Source organism: Phaseolus vulgaris, chromosome 11 (assembly GCF_051622355.1).
Source record: "Phaseolus vulgaris cultivar YP4 chromosome 11, ASM5162235v1, whole genome shotgun sequence".
Lineage (NCBI taxonomy): Eukaryota > Viridiplantae > Streptophyta > Magnoliopsida > Fabales > Fabaceae > Phaseolus > Phaseolus vulgaris.
In genome coordinates, this window is record NC_143508.1 from 45,956,240 (window position 1) to 45,977,553 (window position 21,314).

At 33.6% G+C, this 21,314-nt stretch overlaps 2 protein-coding genes and 1 long non-coding RNA gene across 3 annotated transcripts; all 3 read left to right on the plus strand.

Annotated features, from left to right (window-relative positions):
• Positions 1 to 3,811: 3,811 nt before the first annotated feature.
• On the plus strand, positions 3,812 to 6,231 carry LOC137833268 (protein CUP-SHAPED COTYLEDON 2). The gene is made up of 3 exons (XM_068641630.2): positions 3,812 to 4,170; positions 4,378 to 4,661; positions 5,387 to 6,231. Exons 1-3 carry the CDS (start codon positions 3,966 to 3,968, stop codon positions 5,996 to 5,998), a joined length of 1,101 nt encoding a protein of 366 aa, XP_068497731.2. The 5' UTR covers positions 3,812 to 3,965; the 3' UTR covers positions 5,999 to 6,231.
• A 7,276-nt stretch (positions 6,232 to 13,507) lies between these two features.
• LOC150023293 (uncharacterized) lies at positions 13,508 to 14,361 on the plus strand. Its single transcript, XM_090297791.1, has 2 exons — positions 13,508 to 14,037; positions 14,122 to 14,361. The coding sequence occupies exons 1-2, from the start codon at positions 13,564 to 13,566 to the stop codon at positions 14,359 to 14,361; spliced, it is 714 nt and encodes a 237-aa protein (XP_090153917.1). The 5' UTR covers positions 13,508 to 13,563.
• Positions 14,362 to 14,679: 318 nt separating this feature from the next.
• On the plus strand, positions 14,680 to 15,102 carry LOC150023294 (uncharacterized). The gene is made up of 3 exons (XR_016517163.1): positions 14,680 to 14,784; positions 14,861 to 14,930; positions 15,007 to 15,102. It is a non-coding gene; the product is annotated as an uncharacterized LOC150023294 (long non-coding RNA).
• Positions 15,103 to 21,314: the final 6,212 nt, after the last annotated feature.

The following is a 21,314-nucleotide window of genomic DNA, read 5'->3' on the forward strand; positions in this document are numbered from 1 at the left end:
CTTAGACTCAGATATCTGCACTTGTCATACTATCTCACTGTAAATTTCACACAGTTATGCGCATAATAATCTCATATGGCAAGGTTAATTCATATGACCTATAAGACCCAATTATATTTCAAACTGCAGACAAAATCATATGAATCTCCTTCACCTCTCAACACCTGATAATCTTCATCTATATGATTCTAATATATTAGGAGAGTTAGGATACCTCATTCTAGACAATCCCTAATCAATGCAAATCCTAACAATCTCAACACAATATTTCCTTTTCTAAAAATACTATGTCTCGATCACATTTTCATATCTCATATTATCACACCTAATCAAACCATTAAATTACACCAAAGTTTAAAATTTCAATCAAACTAAAATTCATCCAAAAATCACATAAAACACATAAAACAAAATATTTTCAATAAAATATATAATTAAAATTTCTTGTAAATTTGAATTAAAAAAATAAAACAGAAATGAACCAGTCTTTCAAAAGCAAAAATCCAAATTTAATTTTTTTTTAGCTTGAGCAAATATAATTTTGCCTTAGCGAAAATCTAGTTGCTTGAGCGAAAATGAATTCAAGAGCACCTAAAAAATTCACCCTATTTTTGTTTCAGCGGAAATGGACAAGAGAGCACCTCATTTTCACCCAATTTTTGCTTGAACGATAATTTTCTCGCTTGAGTGAAAATAAGTCTGAGAGCAAGGTATATTTCATTGCACTATTCTAGCTTGACCGAGGATCTTTGGCTTGAGCGAAAATATCTTACTTAAGCAAAAAATGTTGAATAAAACTTCAGAAAACTATTATGTTTCAAGATTTTCGCCAGAATTCATAATCAAACTTGAATTTCATCTAACATACTCGACCATAAAAGCATCATCTTTCTTAGAGTTGTAAAGGTACTCCCATTGAGCTCTTATATCAACCTTTATACTCAACTATTCATGATTTCTAAACTAATTTCTACCTCCATATTCAAACAACCCATACTTACAAATCTCATAACTTCAAATGAATCATATTACAACTCAAATAAATTCATACTACCATTCAAACACTTTCAATCTCAATCAAAATACATTCAATAACTTATTCAGATCCAAATCAACATATACTATACCAAATTAACAAAATCATTCATTTCACATTTTAATTTCAATCAATACATTACTATACCAAAAAACAAATAATCTTGCAAGAAGATCTGAAGCTAGTGACCATGCCACCTCACATCCAGATCTTCTAACTTAGGGTTCTATTGAAAATTAAAACTAGCTTTCTTTACCTGAGTTTGAATAGGTGTGCTTATAAAGATCTCCAATCCTACAAAACCCAAGGATAGCTTAACCTGCACCACAAAGTCTAGATTAATGATCTAGCCATACCAGTAGGACTCTAAACTAATAGAGACTAATCATGAAGTTAAAACACCACATGCAACTTATATTAACCAAACAAACTTAAAACTGACTCAAAAACAGAAAGAGCAAAAATGAACTTACTCTGACTAATATTCTGATCGAGTAGTCTTGTAGTATTTGTTTGCAGGAGTCCGATGTTAGACTCTGACCATTGGTCGGATGACATATGGGTTCACAAAGTTAGAAAGAAGACAAAGGAAAGAAAAAGAAAAAAAATTCTAGAGAGATAGGATGGTTCTTTTAAAATACTCAAATAACTATTTTTTTTTATATTTATATACTCTTTTCACTTTAATAAAATATTTATATATCATTTAAAATATATCATTTATCCTCTAAAGTTGTTCTAAATCCTTACAAATTACTTAATTAATTTATTTTAAAGAAATATTTGTTTCTCATATAAGAAATCATTTTAAGGGAGAAGATTTTTAAAAGTAGTAAAAAAAAAAGTTTTAAGCAGCCAATCATTTTACCATAATGATATTAATGCACACAAAGAAAGAATAGACAAGCCTTCAGTACTGTAAATGAAAAAAATAAGGTCGGCAAAACCTATGACCACCCTACTCCCTAAGAACCAATCTTGCCAAAAACAAATCCAAAAAGCTTATAGGAGAATCATCAATAATCCTATTTTTTTTTTCTTAAAATTAACATTTTAATTGGTAGAATTTCAATATTTACTTTTATTTTCTATTACAAACATTAAAATTGGTTTATAAAATAGAAATTGTTTTTTGTTTTGTTTTATATTGATCTAAATAATATTTATATCTTTCATTTTATTTCAATTACTGTTTATTTTTACTTTTTTTTGTCATTACCCTTTTAATTTTTAAGTAAAAGTTTGAATGTAACATAAAAGGTGACAGCACTTAATCATGCATAAAAGTGTTCTATGCTGTGACAAAATCACTGCAAATGACAATTAAAATATAGGAAATCACTGCATTAATGTAGCCAAATTCAATATCTACTACTTCTAGCTACTGAGATACCATAAATCTGGTACACAATTGACCAAGCACCTAGAAACACAAATAATTATCTATCACAGAAGAAAATTAAATATAGAATAGACTTTGAAAGGGAATATGTGATCGTGAAGGTTGTGACCAAGAGGGTACCAAAATTTGTGGAAAAGGAGACAGAAAACTTATATCAAAATATTTAGAACTTTTAAATTTGAGTTTAATAGTTATATATTATTCAGACCAGGACTTTTATGATGATTATTATAAATATTAATAAATTTACCATATATATTAGTTTCTCATTGAAATATAATGTATATATAATACATAATCTATTTCTGTGTAGGTAAAATTAAATTCCCTTTTATAGTAATACAAGAATAAGAGTTAAATACAACTTATTAAAATTTTAATGAATGAGCTTTTACGAAAATTCACTAAGGAAGAGGACAGATTTAAAGGTTTTTTCATCAAAATAATTAATTTAACTTGATAATTAAAAAAATATTATAAAATTAAATAAGTCGTAAAAAACAACATGATTCCAATATTAAATGAAAATAATTAAAATTGTGTATGAATAACAAGATTTCGTATAATATTTTAATCAAAATCATTCTATCATTACACGATTGTAATTTCAAATTTTATCAATATTAAGATTATTTTTTAATCACACTTTCTCACACAAAATTGTTTTATTAAGACAGTATTTATTCAATATTATAATAAAATAAAATAAAAAATTGACCTATTTTCATAAAGGAAAATTGCACACTTTTAGGACAAAAACCTAAATTTGAACCACTTTTTTAACACTTGGCTAATAAAATTGGTGTTTGAATGAATGAAGGTGGTTAAAGTATTATTTCTGTTTTTGTAATTATGTATTTTTATAAAAATGTGTTTTCTACTTCTCATACGTATATAGAATACAACTACTTTCTGCTGCTCCTTGTAACTCACTGACAGAGGAATACCTGCACACTTCCTCACACACGCACGCATACTCAAAGCAGAGCCTCAGAAACCACTCCCTCCTACGCATCACTCTCTCTCTCTAGCCCTGTAGAATTGTGGGATATGATAAGGACGCTAGCGGAGTTAAAGAGATATCACAACAAAAGGACACTACTCAATAAAAACTTCATTTTTTAACTGAATTATTCATATACAATTACAATATAATATTACAATGATAGTACCAAAGAGTTTACAATTTTCTTCTTCTTTTTTTCTTGCCCTATCATATCATATATCACACACACTTTGTTATTTTTATTTCACCTTTTTCCCTCTGCCACCTCCATAAATTTACTCCACAAGAAAAAAGAAGAAAAAAAAACACACACACTACTTAGCATTGCATTCGCTATATAATGAAGAGCCATGATGTGTTTGAATCCAACATTCCCATTCTAATGATCAATTTCCTCCTTTGAGAAAGATTGTGCCCTTTTCTTTTCTCTCTTTCTCCTTGTCTCTTTGCCCTTATCTTCTTCTCCTGGTTTATAACTTCCTCGTTTTCTTCTTCTTCTTCTCTTTCTTCTGCATGCTCCTATGGATAGTGGCTACTACAATCAGCGCCACCACCCTCACCTCGACAACAACAATGAACAACATTTACCTCCTGGCTTCCGGTTCCACCCCACCGATGAGGAACTCATCACATACTACCTCCTCAAGAAGGTTCTAGACAGCTCCTTCACTGGCCGAGCCATAGTTGAAGTCGACCTCAACAAGTGCGAGCCATGGGAGCTTCCTGGTAACTAGTAAACAGAACTCTCATAATGTCTTGTTGTTTACATCTAACTTACGTATGTAGTAATAATAAGATGAACTTGATATATACAGAACTAAGAAATAGTACTCGTTTTGAAAGTTGGAAAGTTAGTTTGCGGATATGTGTTTTGAAAACCTAAGATCATGTTGTTTTCTCACTTTGTTGTTGTTGTTGGTGTTTTCGTGGCAGAGAAAGCAAAGATGGGGGAGAAGGAATGGTACTTCTATAGCCTTCGTGACCGTAAGTACCCAACTGGCTTACGCACCAACAGGGCCACAGAAGCTGGTTATTGGAAAGCCACTGGAAAAGACCGGGAGATCTATAGCTCCAAAACCTGTTCCCTCGTTGGAATGAAGAAAACCCTTGTTTTCTATAGAGGAAGAGCTCCAAAGGGTGAAAAGAGCAACTGGGTCATGCATGAGTATCGTTTAGAAGGCAAATTCGCTTACCACTACCTCTCTAGAAGCTCCAAGGTAACCAAATTCATCATCATTGTCATTCTCTAACACCACATTTCTTCTGAATCACTTTAATTGGACTTCATTTATTGCTTTCGTGGTTTTTCTCTTCCTTTTGATTTTGGAATTTCGGTTCACGATTGGACTTCATAGTACATAGTTTCTTAGTTTCACAAATACTCTAAAGCTGTGGTTCTACCACTTAGCCAACGGTTATTACCCTCTAGTGCAAAGGCACGTTCCTTAGCATGAACAAGCTTGCACTACATGGGGAATATAAACTATTATCAAAATGATGACAACAAGGTATAATCATCAAAAGGGCACAGCAACTTAGCCACTGTATCATTATCATTAGTGAACTTTTTACCCTCACCCTCAGTGCTGCTACCAAGCATAAGATCCTGAATCCTGCTTCTTGATCTCCTTTTTAAGACATTCTGCTGCACTCTATAAACAGTTACTTGTTTATTATCACACATGGTAAACCTTCTTATCCAATAAAACTTATGACAAATTGCGAGTATTATTACTTGTGTTTTTTGATAAACATAGTTCATTATTTTGATGAAATTTATTAAAAATGTTAAATTTACTACTATATTAAAAAGCTTATATAGGGTTTCTTAAGAAAAACGGTGTATACATAGACATTGTTTTATTATTCTTATACGCAACTGCACTTTCATTGATTGATTAATTAAAGGGCTAATTTTTTGTTCTTTTTTGAAATTTGGAAGGATGAGTGGGTGATATCGCGTGTGTTTCAGAAGAACAACACCGGCGGTGCCTCCACTGTGTCAGCCGCCGCAGCAACCGGCGGTTCCAAGAAAACGAGAATAAGCACATCAAACACAAGCAGCAACATGAGTCTCTGCCCCGAACCGGGTTCACCCTCTTCCATTTACCTCCCACCGCTTCTAGAATCTTCTCCATACGCCGCCAGCAGCAGCGCCGTCGCAACATTCAACGACCGCGAAACCTACTCCTTCGAAAGCGCCGCCGCCGCCGCAGCCGCCGCCAACCAAAGGGAGCACGTGTCCTGTTTCTCCACTATATCCACCGACGCTTCCGCCTTCAACCAGCTCGTTCCGCAGCCGGAGCCGCCACTCGACCCTTTCTCCCGCTTTCACAGGAACAACGTTGGACTGTCTGCCTTCCCATGTCTGAGGTCCTTGCACGACAACCTTAACCTCCCCTTCTTTTTCCCTCCCGTGGTCCATGGCGGCACTGACGTAGCAAATTTTAGCGCCGTCGCAAACTTTCCGGCGCCGGAGGATCCGAGGGTGGTTGACGGCAGCTCTGGCATGTCGATTGTACCGTCCGAATTGGATTGCATGTGGGGCTATTGATTGTTTTTTGCGTTGACCATGATGAATCTTACTTTATTAGGCTTTGAATATTTCCTTAGGCTAGTAATCTATGGTTTTATTATTTGGATCGAACTTTGTAAGGGTTGTTGATTGTGATTGTTAGAGTGGTTTTGGTATTGCGGTTGGGTTGCATTTAGGTTAAGAACTTACCAGGCTTCAATGATTTAATGTGACTGCGAGTTAGTTAAATTGTGTGTTCAAACTTTTTGAAATTTATTGCGTGAACACAACTAAATTTATCTTTGCGTGTGGTTTTGGCTATGATTTACCGTTTACCACTTTTACTTCCTCTTACTAGGTTTCCACACTAAATTTAATTTGGTTTCATCCTTGGTTTTCTCAAACTTGTATTTGTGGGGTGTTCCAAAACATGTCTCAAATATATGTGCTAATATGAAACCAAATTTTGAGGTTATGGGAAAATGTGGAGGAAGATGTTGGGAGTATTTCATAAATTCTTTAGTAGAGAGAGGAAAAAAATAAGAATCTAACTATTGTATGAATTAATTTAAAATTATTTTAAAAATTGATGGTTTGCTTTGTTATTAATAGATTCTGAAGTGGGTAATAAATGGGTTTTAAATTAGGGATCAAAATTTTAGTTACTTTGAATTTGGATTAAATTTAAATTAGATTCCACTAATTCAATCTACAAATAAAAATTTCTTTCATTGCAAGTTTTTTTTATCAGCATTGCAAGTTTTTCTTGAAAGCTATATTAAAATTTCTTCTCCAAACTAAATTACAAAAAATTGCTAAAACAAATATTTTTCAAGACTATGTTTAAACCGTTTTTGCAAATTCAATTTAAAAAAAAACATAAAGTCTACAAGTTTCCCTAAATTTCTCTCATATATTAACTTCTGAAGTTATTGGGAAGCATTGGTGAAGACATTCATGATTAGTATTTGATGCATTTCCATCGTCTAAAGCCAAGTTTTTGATGAAGGCAATATTAAAAATTGTTTCTTTAAACTCAATTTAAAAAATAAAATTTATAATACTTTTACATATTGAAGATTCGGTAAAAATTTCTCATGTCTTAATTTTCTAAGTGTTTGTAGGAAATATCGGTAGAATAGTTAATATGCTTGCGTATGAATGTTTCAATGTAATTCAAAATTTTAAATAAATTAGAAAAAGTCCTTGAAAATATTTTTCATTTCTCACACGTTCATCTTCATTTCAAGTAGATCCTGCATTTTATCATTAAAATGTATTTTAGTTTATGCATTCTATCATTAAAATACAAGTTAGTCCATATGTGTAAGGACTTTACATTTTAATAATAATAATAATAATAATAATAATAATAATAATAATGATGATGATAATAATAATAATAGTATATAAGTACCTATTTAAAATAAAACAATGAATGTGAAAGAAAAAAAATCACTTTTAAGGAACTTTTAGTAATATTTAAAGGACTAAATGAAAAAAAAAATACACTTTCAAATACTAAAAAGATCGTTCAGCGCAACATATAACACTAGTACAAAATTTGAAAACAACGACCATTTATTTAGTGCGGCTTTGCGTTTAAACGCATTTGTAAAAAACGCGGTGGCATTTTTGTAATTAAATTGATTTACAAATGCGGTTCTAGGGTAAGACCGCATTTGTAAATCAATTAAAATGAATTACAACTGCGGTCATAGTAAAGACCGCATTTGTAATTCATTCTGAATTGCGGTCGCGGTCTTTACTATGACCGCAGTTGTAATTCAATTCAGAATGAATTACAAATGCGGTCTTTACTATGACCACAGTTGTAATTCATTTTAATTGATTTACAAATGCGGTCTTACCCTAGAACCGCATTTGTAAATCAATTTTACCCTAAAAATAGAAGCGCGCCACTAGTTTTCACTTTCACTTTCGTCTTCTCCGCTCTTCGTTTCAACGTTCTCAGCTCTCTCCGCTTTGCATTGTAAGTTTCAGCTCTCTCTGCTTCAACGTTTGTTTTCGTTTTCGTTTTTGTCATTGTCATTATTCACTTCCTTGGCATTGTCATTTCGTTTCCTTACTCGTTTTCTGCATATAGGTGGTTACTGTTCTATTGGGTTCGCTGGTTTTTTCTGCTCCGCCACCGCCACTACCACTGCTTCCGCCACCGCCACTGCTTCCGTCACCGCCTTCGCCTACGCCTTCGTCTTCGTCTCCGATCACCATCAACCTAAAGGTTGGTGTTGTATTTATTTAATATTTTGAATTTATATTTAAAATTTTGAATTCATATTTAATATTTTGAATTTTTATTTTTCTGTATTATAATATATATTTAATTAATAACTAATACAACTTGGAATGTATAACTAATAACTAATAATTTATATATTTGTGTGTATTTTGAATTTTTGTATTATATAATTTCTATTTTCTTAAATTTATATTATATATAAATTCTATTTTTGTTTTTTATTTTTTATCTTTAATTTTGATTTAGTAATTTTTTATTTTTTATCTTTAATTTTTATTTAATAATTTTTTATTTTTTATCTTTAATTTTTATTTAATAATTTTTTATTTTTTATCTTTAATTTTTATTTAATAATTTTTTATTTTTTATCTTTAATTTTTATTTAATAATTTTTTATTTTTTATCTTTAATTTTTATTTAATAATTTTTTTTATAGTATATATAATAAATAACAAATAACTAGAATATGAGCGTACAACACTAATTCTGCATGTAATTATTTTTATTTTTTGCACTTTCTCTTTGCATATCTTTCATTTTTTTCCTGGCATCATTTATTTTTTATAATTGTCACTTTAAACTACTTTTACTTAAATAAAAATGAATATGATATTAATCTTTATGGAATTATAATTCTATGTGTATTAAACTTTGTTCTAGAATTTTAATTTTAGAAGTGACATATTTAGTTAGTTGTTAATTACATTTTAATAAAAGTTTTATGTTATGTTAGTTATTGTTACTTTTATAATAGAAATATCGTGTTTGGATTGAGTCCGGGGGTGTTCGACCCTCGGCAAATGTGTGAGATTGAAGAGAATACTAATTATTAGAAAATCCTAACTATATTCCAGAATATATAATGGATCAAGTTGGATTAATGTTGTTCGTATAAGTGATGAGTACGAAAGGGGAGTAGAGGAATTTATACAATTTGCGCAGCGTAACGCGATTATTAGTGGTCATGATGGAGCAAAGATCAGGTGTCCGTGCGTTAACTGTTTGAATGGAAGGATATTGGATGTGAATATCATGAGGGAACACCTGCTATGTGATGGGTTTCTTCGATCTTATACAACTTGGACATGGCATGGTGAATTATTAAATTTACCACGTGTTTCCGTAACTGAAGAATATGTGGGTTCTACCATGGATGAAGCAGTACACGATGATGGAGATGATGATCGATTGGAGGACATGATTCGTGATGTGGGAGCTGAGTGTTTTGCAAAAGCGCATGGATATGAAAGTATGTCAAAAGATGCAGAGACTCCTTTGTATCCTGGATCAACTAACTTCACACGGTTGTCGGCGGTGTTAAGATTGATGAATTTGAAGGCAATAAACGGATGGACTGATAAAAGCTTCACGGAATTGCTCCAGCTGTTGAAGGATATGCTTCCAGAGGGAAATAGTCTACCTAATCGTAATTACGAGGCAAAAAAGATTCTTTGTCCAATGGGTATGGAGTACAAAAAGATACATGCATGTCCTAATGATTGTATATTATACCGGAAAGATTTTGAATTGTTGAAAAGTTGTCCGAGGTGTGGGTTATCACGTTATAAGTTGAAACAAAAAGATGATGATTCTATTGATGACATGGAAAAGCATGGACCCCCAATGAAGGTTATGTGGTATCTTCCCATCATTCCAAGGATGAAGCGTTTGTTTGCAAACCCAGACGATGCTAAGAATCTTAGATGGCATGCAGATGAGAGGAAATGCGATGGCATGTACCGACATCCAGCTGATTCTATTCAATGGAAGAAATTTGATGATGACTTTCCAGAATTTGGTAAAGAATCAAGAAATATCCGACTTGGTTTAGCTACAGACGGAATGAATCCGTTTGGTAATATGAGTACAAATCACAGTTCATGGCCTGTATTACTAGTTATTTACAACTTACCTCCTGGATTGTGCATGAAGCGAAAATACATGATGTTGTCTATGATGATATCCGGTCCGAAACAACCAGGGAATGATATTGATGTTTATCTAAGTCCCCTAATTGAAGATTTGAAGTTAATGTGGGACCAGGGTGTCGAAGTATTTGACGGATTTGCTAATGAAACTTTCAAGCTTCATGCCATGTTATTTTGCACCATCAATGACTTTCCGGCATATGGTAACTTATCAGGTTATAGTGTTAAGGGTCACAAAGCGTGTCCAATATGCGAAGAAGACACTGCTTCTCAACAATTGAAACATGGAAGGAAAACAGTATATCTTCGGCATCGGAGGTTTCTTAGAAGTCATCATCCTTACCGGAGGTTGAAAAAAGCCTTTAATGGACACCAAGAGGGTAGTGGTCCACCAACTCCATTAACCGGTGTTGAGGTTTACGAAAAGGTAAATAACATAGACCACACCTTCGGCAAGTCCAAAAAAAAGTCATCTGTGACAAATATTTGGAAGAAGAAATCAATCTTCTTTGATCTTCCGTACCGGTCGAGGTTAGAAGTCAGACATTGTATAGATGTAATGCATGTTGAGAAGAATGTGTGTGATAGCTTAATTGGTACACTTCTTAACATTAACGGGAAGACGAAGGATGGTCTAAATGCTCGTTTAGATTTGATTGAGATGAACATACGCGGCGAGTTGGCACCCATACAAATGGGTAAGCGTACATATTTGCCCCCAGCCTGTTACACAATGTCAAAAGATGAAAAAATTAGTTTTTGTCAATGTCTAAAGGGTGTGAAAGTGCCACAAGGACATTCCTCAAATGTGAAGAGTCTAGTGTCAATGCAAGATTTGAAGTTAATTGGGTTGAAGTCTCATGATTGTCACATCTTGATACATCAGTTGTTGCCGGTAGCTATCCGTGGGATCTTACCAAAAAATGTTAGACATACCATAACCCGTTTGTGCTCATTCTTCTCTTCCATCTGTTGTAAAGTCATTGATCCCTCAAAACTAGATGAACTTCAAAATGAAATTGTTGTTATCTTGTGTGAATTGGAAATGTTTTTTCCTCCGTCTTTTTTTGACATCATGGTTCATCTAGTGGTGCATCTGGTAAGAGAGGTTAGATTGTGTGGACCAGTGTACTTAAGATGGATGTATCCTGTTGAGCGGTATATGAAAATTTTGAAAGGTTATGTGAAAAATCATTATCGTCCAGAGGCTTCAATGATTGAAAGGTACATAGCTGAAGAAAGTATTGAATTTTGTTCAGAGTACATGACAAAAGCAAATCCAATAGGTGTTCCAGCTAATTCATGGCACCACAGGCGTTCTACAAGTAAATGTTTACGTGGTGTGAATATTGTAAGCAAATCTCGATCAGAAGTCTTGCAAGCACATTTGTACATATTGAATAACACAGATGAAGTTGTACCTTACATAGAAGCTCATAAAGCCATTGTGAAGGCAAATAACCCAAGACAAGCAGAGAAATGGGTCTTGATGGAACATAATAGAACTTTCATGCCTTGGTTTAAAGATGAGGTGTTCAAGGATTCAACGGCATCAGAGACCTTGACTTGGTTGGCTGCTGGATTGAAGTTTGATGTCATCTCATGTACAGCGTACGAAGTGAATAATTGTATATTTTACACGAAGTCCCTTGATGAAAAGAGTACAGTTCAAAATTCTGGTGTTACTCTTGAAGCCGAGTCAATGCAGTTTTCGACTTCGAAAGATACAAATCCAGTACTTGGATCAATGGCATACTATGGGTTTATAGAAGAGATATGGGAGATTGACTACACTAAGTTTTCCGTTCCAGTTTTCAAGTGTAAATGGGTTGATAATAAAAGTGGGGTTAAAATTGATGAATCAGGATTCACACTAGTGGACTTTCGAAAGATAGGGTATCGAGATGAGCCATTTATAATGGTTCAACAAGCATCTCAGGTTTTCTATGTGAAAGATCCTACGTCAGAACATTGGTATGTCGTTTTACACGGGAAAAAACAAGGGGAAGCCATAGATGATATTGAATATGGCGAAACTCGTTCATTCACACCAATGATAACTAATAAAGATGACGATGTACTTGATGATGTACATGCAACCCGTAAAGACCATAGTGAAGGAATTTACATATAAACATTCAACCCACATGCAACATGTAAATAAACATTTAGAATTTTTTGTATTATTTTTATATGATTTTAATTCGATGCACATTAACTAATGTTTGTTACCTAATTTTTTTAACAGAGACATGGATGACGACCAGACTCCAGACAGACCTCGATCTGGACGAGGCAGTAGAGGACCTACTAGATTGAAGCGTCTTGCATTGAGACGTGCTGTTGGTGAGAAGACACATGTTGACATTGACGTCAACACTGGAGTGGCTTTTGGTCCTAAGGCAGATGAGTTTATGAGCTATCTTGGAGTTGTTTCTCGTGAGAGGCTCTCCATTTTGATTAATTCATGGGATGAGGTTTCAGAGGTTGATCGGAACATGCTATGGGAGGATGTTCTGGTAAGCTTTACATTATTATTGTTATCATATAATGCTTTTTAATATTGATTAATTAATTTTAATTTGATGATGTTATTTTCTAGGCAAACTTTGACATTCCTGATGTGGAACCGCTTCGATCAAAGATATTATCCAATATCGCACTTAAATTTCGTACCTTTAAGTCAAGACTGACTTCCAGATACATTTTTGGCGACCTTAAAGACGAAAATCCATGTTTAAAGTACCAACATATTGATGAAGAGACATGGCGTCTTTTTAGAGAAAGCCGTGAAAATGAGGCTTGGATGGTAAGGGAAGTAACTTTTTTGTTTATATAACATTAATAAGTTTATCTTATTTACTTCAGTTTGTTTATTTCAATTATGACAGGATCGTCGGAAGAAAGCTCAAGAGATAGCTTTGAAGAATCTTACCCCGCACGTTATGTCTCGTTCGGGGTATAGAAAACTTGAGCAAACACTGATGGTGGAAAAGGAGAAATCTCAACAGGGGACGTATTCTGAGAATGTGGAAACAGGGGTCACTTCTCCTCCACCACCTTTTCGCCATGAAAAATGGAAGAGGGCCCGAATTAAAAAGTCGGGTGCACCAAGTTCCGAGCAATCCGGGGTTATAATCGAAAAAATTGTAAGTTATTTTTGTTATTTTCAATTTTTTTAAAGCATTAATTATATTAATGATTGAAAATATGATTTTTGTGTACTCTTGCAGGATTCCTTGGAATCCGACGGTACATTTGTTGCTGAAGGTCGTCACGATATCCTGGTTGAAGCAATTGGACGACCTGAACACTCTGGTCGTGTTCGTGCCGCTGGACAAGGGGTCGAAATTAAACTTTATTTTGGAGTTTCAGAACGACAGCCATCCTCCTCCTCCAAGAAGGAAACTCAAATGAAGACTAAGTTACGTGAAGAAATAATGGAGGAGATGAGAAAGGAGACTGATTTGATGTGGCTGGAGATGAAAAAGGAGAATGATCGAATGCGACAAGAGTTTCTATCGCAACAAGTTTGTGCTGAGCCGATTGAACCCCTTGTTAGTCCCACTCCCAAGAGCACAAAGGGGAGTTGTGCGGCTCCTCCAACATCAGGGGATGATATCAATGGGCAGACAGAGGATTGTGAGCTACTGGTAGTGGGCGGCAAACTTCCTCGGGTGGTGGCACTTGGAAAAGTCTATAAAAACGCCACCACCTTACATAACGTTCCTCTCTCCCCTGATGTGGCGAAGGTAACAGTTGAAAAAGTACGATTTCCTGATGCTCGTGTTCCACTACCTTCAGATGAGGTAACCACTGTGGCCGATGCATTTCAGACATTCGTTGCCTGGCCCAGAGAGCTCATTCGATCTATGCCCGAACCTCATGTAATAATTTCGTTTCATTATATTATTTTTTATTTATATTTATATATTACATATAATTTAATACAAATGTTGTTTATCTTGTAGGAACCTTTTCAGCCACCAAGTCCGAAAAAGAAGCGTGAGGTTCCAGTTGACGATCCTATGGCTTCCCTACGTCTCATTGCTAGTCAGATTGGCAATGATCCTTTTCCAGTTCCGTGGGATAATACATTTTTTCAAATCAACACTGAACTGCCACTGATGATTTACAACACAGATTTATCAGAATTTATATCTGGGAAACAGGAGCTCAATATAAGTATAATTCAATTTTTTATGATGTAAGTATCTTTACCTATTATTCAATTTACTTTATGTTAAATTATTATTGATTATGCTTTAACTAAAAACTTGTAGGTTTTTGCATAGAGTCTGTATCACTGAGGGGAAGGAAAATATGTATGGATTCGTAGATCCTGCATATACTAATCCCGTTGGACCAAACTCAACTGAGACTCAAGCATACATCACTAACATCCTGGAAAAAGAGGGAAAACAAATTTATTTATGCCCTTACATTAATGAGTAAGTTTAATTATATGTCATCAATTATTATTATTTCATGTTTTAAATATTTACTAACTCTTTTCAATGATCATATAGGCATCATTGGCAGTTACTTGTCTTATCAATGGTTGATAAGACTGTTGTGTGGTTCTGTTCCCTACACAAGAAGATGCCCACAAAATTTAAGGATATCATTGATACGTAAGTATAGTATAAACTTAACTTTGTATATGTTACTAATTAACCATCTACTAACGAGGTTTTTTGTATTAACCAGTTCATGGCGTGGATATAACATCCTAAAAGGTCGATCCAGTTCAAATAATTTGAACTACATAAGAGTAAAGGTTTGTAATTTTTTTCTTTCTCTATTATCATTGTTTATCAATATACTAACATATTACTTTTTATTGAATTATATAGTGTAATAAACAACCAGGAAGCTATGAGTGTGGCTATTACATTATGCAATGGATGATTACCATTATAAGACTAGGTGTTAAAACTGGTTGGAAGGAGGTATATGTTAAATCATTTTTATAATTCTTGAACATATATATATCTAGAAACTAATTTATGTCAACTTTGCAATGCAGTTATTCACAGAAGAAACACCAATGAGTGAGGAAGGCATTTCATATGTTAGAGATTCTTGGTCCACATACTTCATTAATTTTTATAACTCTAGCATAAGTAAACAATATTAGTGGTTTTATTATATGTAATTTGATCACTTGTAAATGTACATTTTGATGATTTCAATTGGTTACTACATTTTTGTATTTGTCTGGCTGGGTTTGATCATTATGCAGGTTATTTAAATATATGGTTTCTGCACAAAATAGGATGTACCAAAAAAAAAAACACTATTTACAAATGCGGTCATTTACCAAGACCGCATTTGTAAATAGTGAATTCGCATTTACAAATGCGGTCTCAGTAAATGACCGCATTTGTAAATGGGAATTCAGTATTTACAAATGCGGTCTTGGTAAATGACCGCATTTGTAAATAGTGATTTATGAATGCGGTGTTTACCAAGACCGCATTCATAAATCCTAAACCCCAAACCCCTAATTCAGAATAATATACAAATGCGGTTGTTTTAGGTAACCGCATTTGTAAATGTGATTTATGAATGCGGTCATAGGACCGCATTTGTAAATTCCAGATTTATAAATGCGTGTTGATCAAATGCGGTTCTATGACCGCATTTGTAAATTTAAAATAGCCGCATTTGTTTTACTTATCTGCACTAGTGTAACATCACTTAATTATTTGAAAAACATGACATGTTTCAATTTAATCATAAAATATAAATAAATTAGAAGAAAGTTCTTGAAAATAACTATCATATTTCTCACATCCATCTTCATTTTATGTAGATCTCTATATATTATCATTAAAATGTATGTATTTTATTATTAAAATACAAGTTTCTGAATTTTTTTTTATTAAAATACAAGTAGTAAATTATATTTCAATAATAATATATAAAGACCTATTTGAAACAAAATGAAGAATGACAAACGTTATTTTTAAGAACTTTTCATTAACATTGAAGGATTTATTGGTTCCGCCAAAAATATTATAACATCACTGAATTATTAGAAAACCGTGCATGTTCATCCAATAAGAAAAAAAAATACTACAAATGTTAAAAGATTCATTATCAAAGTCGTGTTCCTGGACTTCAACATAAACTTTCTCAAAAAACAACTTCTGACGAACGAGAATAGGGGAGGGTTGCGGTTCCTAAACAACGTAAAGAGTATCGGAAGAAAGATCCATAGTCGCAGCTCGTGGAAAGCCCTATTGATAAATTGACAACTGATGCTCCTAGAGAGGCTAATGCATGGTCACTCTTGGGTCTCCTTGCTTCTGGTAAAAGAGATGGAGGGAAGCATGATTTTGCAGGCAAGGGTCATGATAGGTCCTCACCCAGGCAAGGGTTGTTCACTCCTACTTTGGATATTTCAGAATCAGGGTTGGTAAGGAATTCATCTGTTGTTATGCAAGTCAAGGGCTCAAAGTTACAACTTGCAGTACATTCAGTTATGACTCCTATTGATGATCATCATGTGAAGGTCTCTGCTCTTGTGGTTGTACCATCTCTGTCGTGTCCTACCTCTCCTTGGAGGGCTAAAGCACCAATTAAGATTCCTATTGATGATCATCATGTGGAGGTCAATGTTATTGTGATTATACCATCTCCGTCGCGTCATACCTCCCCTCGAAAGGCTAAATCTCTTGGGGATGTAAAGGCACTACTCCCTGATCATGATACGTTGGTCTTGCAAAATCACTTTTTCTCTCTTGATGGTTTGGAAATTACAGAAGTGGGAGGTGATCTTCGTATTGGTGTGTCACTTATTCTGACTACCATTGTTAAATTTAATTCTGACCACATCATTATTGAAAATCGGGTTGTCTCCAAATTTTGTGTTGATCCTAATGAGATGGAGGAGCATCTAGTGATACTAGGGAGGAAATAGTTCGCACTAAAAGAAAACCAGGGAGACCACCAAAGGGGACTTGTAAATCTAAACAAACTGGTAAGGCAGTTCTCTCTACAACGTCACAATGAAGGTCTCTTCATTTTTCTGGAATGTTAGAGGACTGGGAAACCACAAAACTATGGAGATGTTGATTAGTTTACTTAAACTACATAAACCCCTCACGGTTTTTCTTATTGAACCTATGACGCCGTACACTGATGCTTTCGATGTCCTTTTCAAATTTTTTAATATGCATTTGGTGGCTACGTCTCCTATTGTTAATAAAGCTACTAAGCTTTGGTGTTTGAAGGTTCCTAATCTTGTCCAAAATTTCCTTGTCAATGTTCAATTTATTTTTGTAACTTGCCTTCTGCATGATAAATGCTTTAGCTTTGTAGGTGTTTATGATGCTAACACATACTTGGTTAGATGATTTTTGTGGAGGGATCTTAGTTTCTCCACAGGGCCTTGGTGTATTCTGGGAGATTTTAATGTTGTGCTCTTGACGGATGACTGCAAAGGGAGGGGTGACTCATAATCAGGTTTCTTGTAATCAATTCCATGATTGGATTAATACTAATTATCTTTCTTGTATGCCTTTTACTGGATCTTATTATACTTGGTGTAATGGAAGGAGAGGGTTGCATAGAATTCATAGAAGACTGGATAGGGCTTTATGTAATGGAGTGTGTCTGGATGAATGAGATTCTTGTACTTATCAGGTTCTTGTTAAAAATTGTTCTAATCATTCTCCTATTCTTGCTAGTCTTGCTAGTCTCCTTTCTATGTGGCTTCAAGATACTTCATGTATGAAGATTATTCATGATTCTTAGGCTAATAAGGTTGTTGGTTGTCCTATGTTTATTTTGCAATATAAGTTAAAAAGGTTGAAAATTGAGTTCCGAGATTGGAATAAAAATTCTTTTGGTAATGTTCATAATGCAGTTCTTCTTAAGCAGAGTCTCCTCCTTGGTATTCAACAAAAATTAGAGACTGCTAGTTTGTTTGATATCGATGGCCTTCTCTGTCAAGAAAAGATTACTAAGGAGGAGCTTGGTCATGCTCTTCACTGTCAATATTTGTTTTGGAAAGAAATGGCAAATGTTATGGTTTAAAGGTTGGGTTCGTAATACTGCTTTTTTCCATGCTATGGTCAATAGGAGAAATAATTCTAGTAGGATTCATCGTCTACAAATTGTTAATGAGGTTATTGAGGATCCTAAACTCATTAAGGATCATATTTTGGACTTTTATAAAATTATTTATGTCGAGTCTATTACTAATGTTCTGGATACAAGCAATATGGAAGATTTTATTGGTACTTATGTTCTTGAGCTAGTTACTTCTGAGGAGAATATGATGTTGAGCAAATGTCCTGATTTTTTGGAAATCAAGAATGTTATTTTTAATCTTAATGGTAATGGTGCTCCTAGTCCTAATGGTTTTGGGGGTGTTTTCTATCATTCTTGCTGGGAAATTATTGGGACAGATGTTTGCAACGTTGTTCAATAGTTTTTTAAACAAAAATTGGTTCTCCCTGGAATGAACAGTAATGTGGTATCTCTTATTCCTAAGATTCAAAGATTACAGGTCAATTGTTGTTTCTAATTTCAAATTTAAGATTATTTCCAAGATACTGGTGGATAGGCTTGCACTTGGGACTGCTAAAATCATTTCTCCTAATCATTATGGGTTTGTGTAGGGGAGACAAATTTAGGATTGCATTGGTAGTGCTTCTGAAACTATTAACATGCTTTCTAAAAAGGTTAGAAGAGGTAATGTGGCTTACAAAGTTGATATTCATAAAGTCTTTGACACTCTGAGTTGGAAGTTCTTATTATCAGTTTTGACACGCTTTGGTTTTCACCCCTCGTTTGTCGGTAGGATTAGTACAATTCTCCGTTCAGATATGCTTTTTATCAGAATAAATGGCAGTCGAGGTGTTAGACGAGGTGATCCTTTGTCTCCTTTACTTCTTTTGTCTTGTAGAGGAAGTTCTCGGTAGAGGTATCTATTAGCTTATGAATGATAAGAAAATTCTACATATGGCTAGTCCGCAAGGTTATCTCACTCTCTCATATTTTATATGTTGATGACATATTTGTTTTCTGTAGGGTTGAGTTTATTTTATATCCCTTTTTCATAATATCACCAATCCAAATAAATTTCGACACCACTGCTAAACTTGCTTAAGAAGTGAAACAGACCATTTATACATATTAAAGCTATAAGCTAGAAATCCAATAATCACTGTATTAACCAACTGAATCAGACCCATCATTCTAAGAGATTTACCTTTCCAAGATGCTAGCTTAAATTTGACTTTATCAGCCAAATGTTGAAGAAATCGACACTTTGGAGCACCAACAAAGATAGGCATTTATTTTTTGAATGTTCTAATGCTTTGCATATTTAGAGTTGGGTTCGACAGATTTTCTTACTTCTTTTTTCTCTAATAAGGTTGATCTTCTTTGTTTTATTAAGAGTGATGATAGTCATTTGGTTAAATTGATTAAGCTTGCTGTGATAACTTTTTTTTATTTGGATGATATGACGTATGAGGAATTATGCTAGATTTCATGATAAGATTGATGTTTCTAGGGCTATTTCGATAATTGAGGATTTAACTTGTCTAGTGGGAAATTCGTCTAAAGCTTTAATGAAGAATGATATTTTGGATTTCAACGTGATTAAGTTTTTTGGTATTAATATTCGTACTCGTAAAGTTCTTCGTCCTCTTTCTGTTAGATGGGAGTTCCCTCCACCAGGCTGGGTTAAAATTAACATTGATGGGGCTACTAGGGGATATCCTGGTCTTGCTTCTTGTGGAGGTATTTTCCGTGGGAGTATGAGGGAGTTTATTGGTGCATTCTCTATGTTTCTTGAAGTTCAGACTCCTATGATTGCTGAATTTTATGGAGTTATACATGCTATGGAGGAAACTCAAAAGATGGGACTTACTAATGTATGACTTGAATGTGATTTTGCCTTGGTTTGTGTTGCGTTTACTGCTAAAACTAATGTTTTGTGGATGTTTAATTACTATGGAAAAATCAGGTTTAGGGTTACTCATATTTTTCGTGAAGGGAATGTGTGTGTTGATAAATTGGCTAATTTAGAATTTATTCTTAGAGAATCATTTCATTGGTATAATATGCTTTCATCTAGTATGTTTTCAGAATTCTTTATGAATAGGTATAGTCTACCTATGTATCGTTTTTGTTAACATATGAATTTTGGTCTAGTCTCTCCATATTTTTTTTTCTTTTTTTTAATAATACTTTTTTCATGTAATGGCAAATGATTTTTGTTACTTGAAATGTTAACCTTGCTGAGATGTCAAGTCGCATAGTGATGCCTAACATAAAAACTTTTAAAAAAAAATATCCTTTTCTTTGCTAGATATGAAGGCAACAGTGGAAGATTGAATAAAGGCTTAACTTGTCAATATTTGGGAGGTTGAGGGAGGAGGAAAGGGTAATTACCTGAGTTGCTTTTGATCTGAAATGGACCCTTGTACATGTTATCTTTGTGTTTCATTGTTTGAGACATGTACCTTTATTCTCTTTTAATATTTGAAATAGACTCGCTTTCACAGTTATGGATCAATATTGCTATAATTTTTGTTATTAATTTATGTACGAAATTTACATTAAATTCTTTATATTATTTGGTACATGTTTGGGAAAGAATTTAATAACATGGATGATGTACTATCTCTCCGCGTTTGACATAAAAAAAATAGAATTCTCAGAAGCTACTTGTAACAGCTTCCATAGTTCCATTGGACAGGTCGCACAAGCAAACATGCTTTAAGTTCTTTTATGTTTGGATAATGTTAGGAGGAGTTATATTTAGTATTAAAAAAATAACGTGTAATGAAATTTGATTAAAACAAATTCAAAATATATAAATAAAAAACTTCTCTTATTTTTTTAATTTTGCAACATGAGTCTCATGTTTATTTTTATTTTTAAATAACACCTTAATCAAGGAGATGTTTATGAATTATTTTTTATTTTGATTCTTAGGTGATATGATTGAGTTCAACTTGATATTTGAACTTTATGGTTTTATTTTTAAAAAAAAATCCTCACTTATATTAGAGAAAACATAAGAGAGATCTTCATCGGAGATCTCATACGATTGACTAATGTGAAGATTCACATAACCTAATTAAAAGATCTACTATAAGAAAATTATTAAATAACAACTAAGTTTAGAGACAAAAAA

Bases quoted from the DNA above. Each gene is read 5' to 3' on its own strand.
- LOC137833268 (XM_068641630.2), top strand. From the start codon at position 3,966: ATGGATAGTGGCTACTACAATCAGCGCCACCACCCTCACCTCGACAAC. The intron at 4,171-4,377 runs GTAACTAGTAAA...TTTTCGTGGCAG, and splicing joins CGAGCCATGGGAGCTTCCTG to AGAAAGCAAAGATGGGGGAG. The intron at 4,662-5,386 runs GTAACCAAATTC...GAAATTTGGAAG, and splicing joins ACCTCTCTAGAAGCTCCAAG to GATGAGTGGGTGATATCGCG.
- LOC150023293 (XM_090297791.1), top strand. From the start codon at position 13,564: ATGAAGACTAAGTTACGTGAAGAAATAATGGAGGAGATGAGAAAGGAG. The intron at 14,038-14,121 runs GTAATAATTTCG...TTTATCTTGTAG, and splicing joins GATCTATGCCCGAACCTCAT to GAACCTTTTCAGCCACCAAG.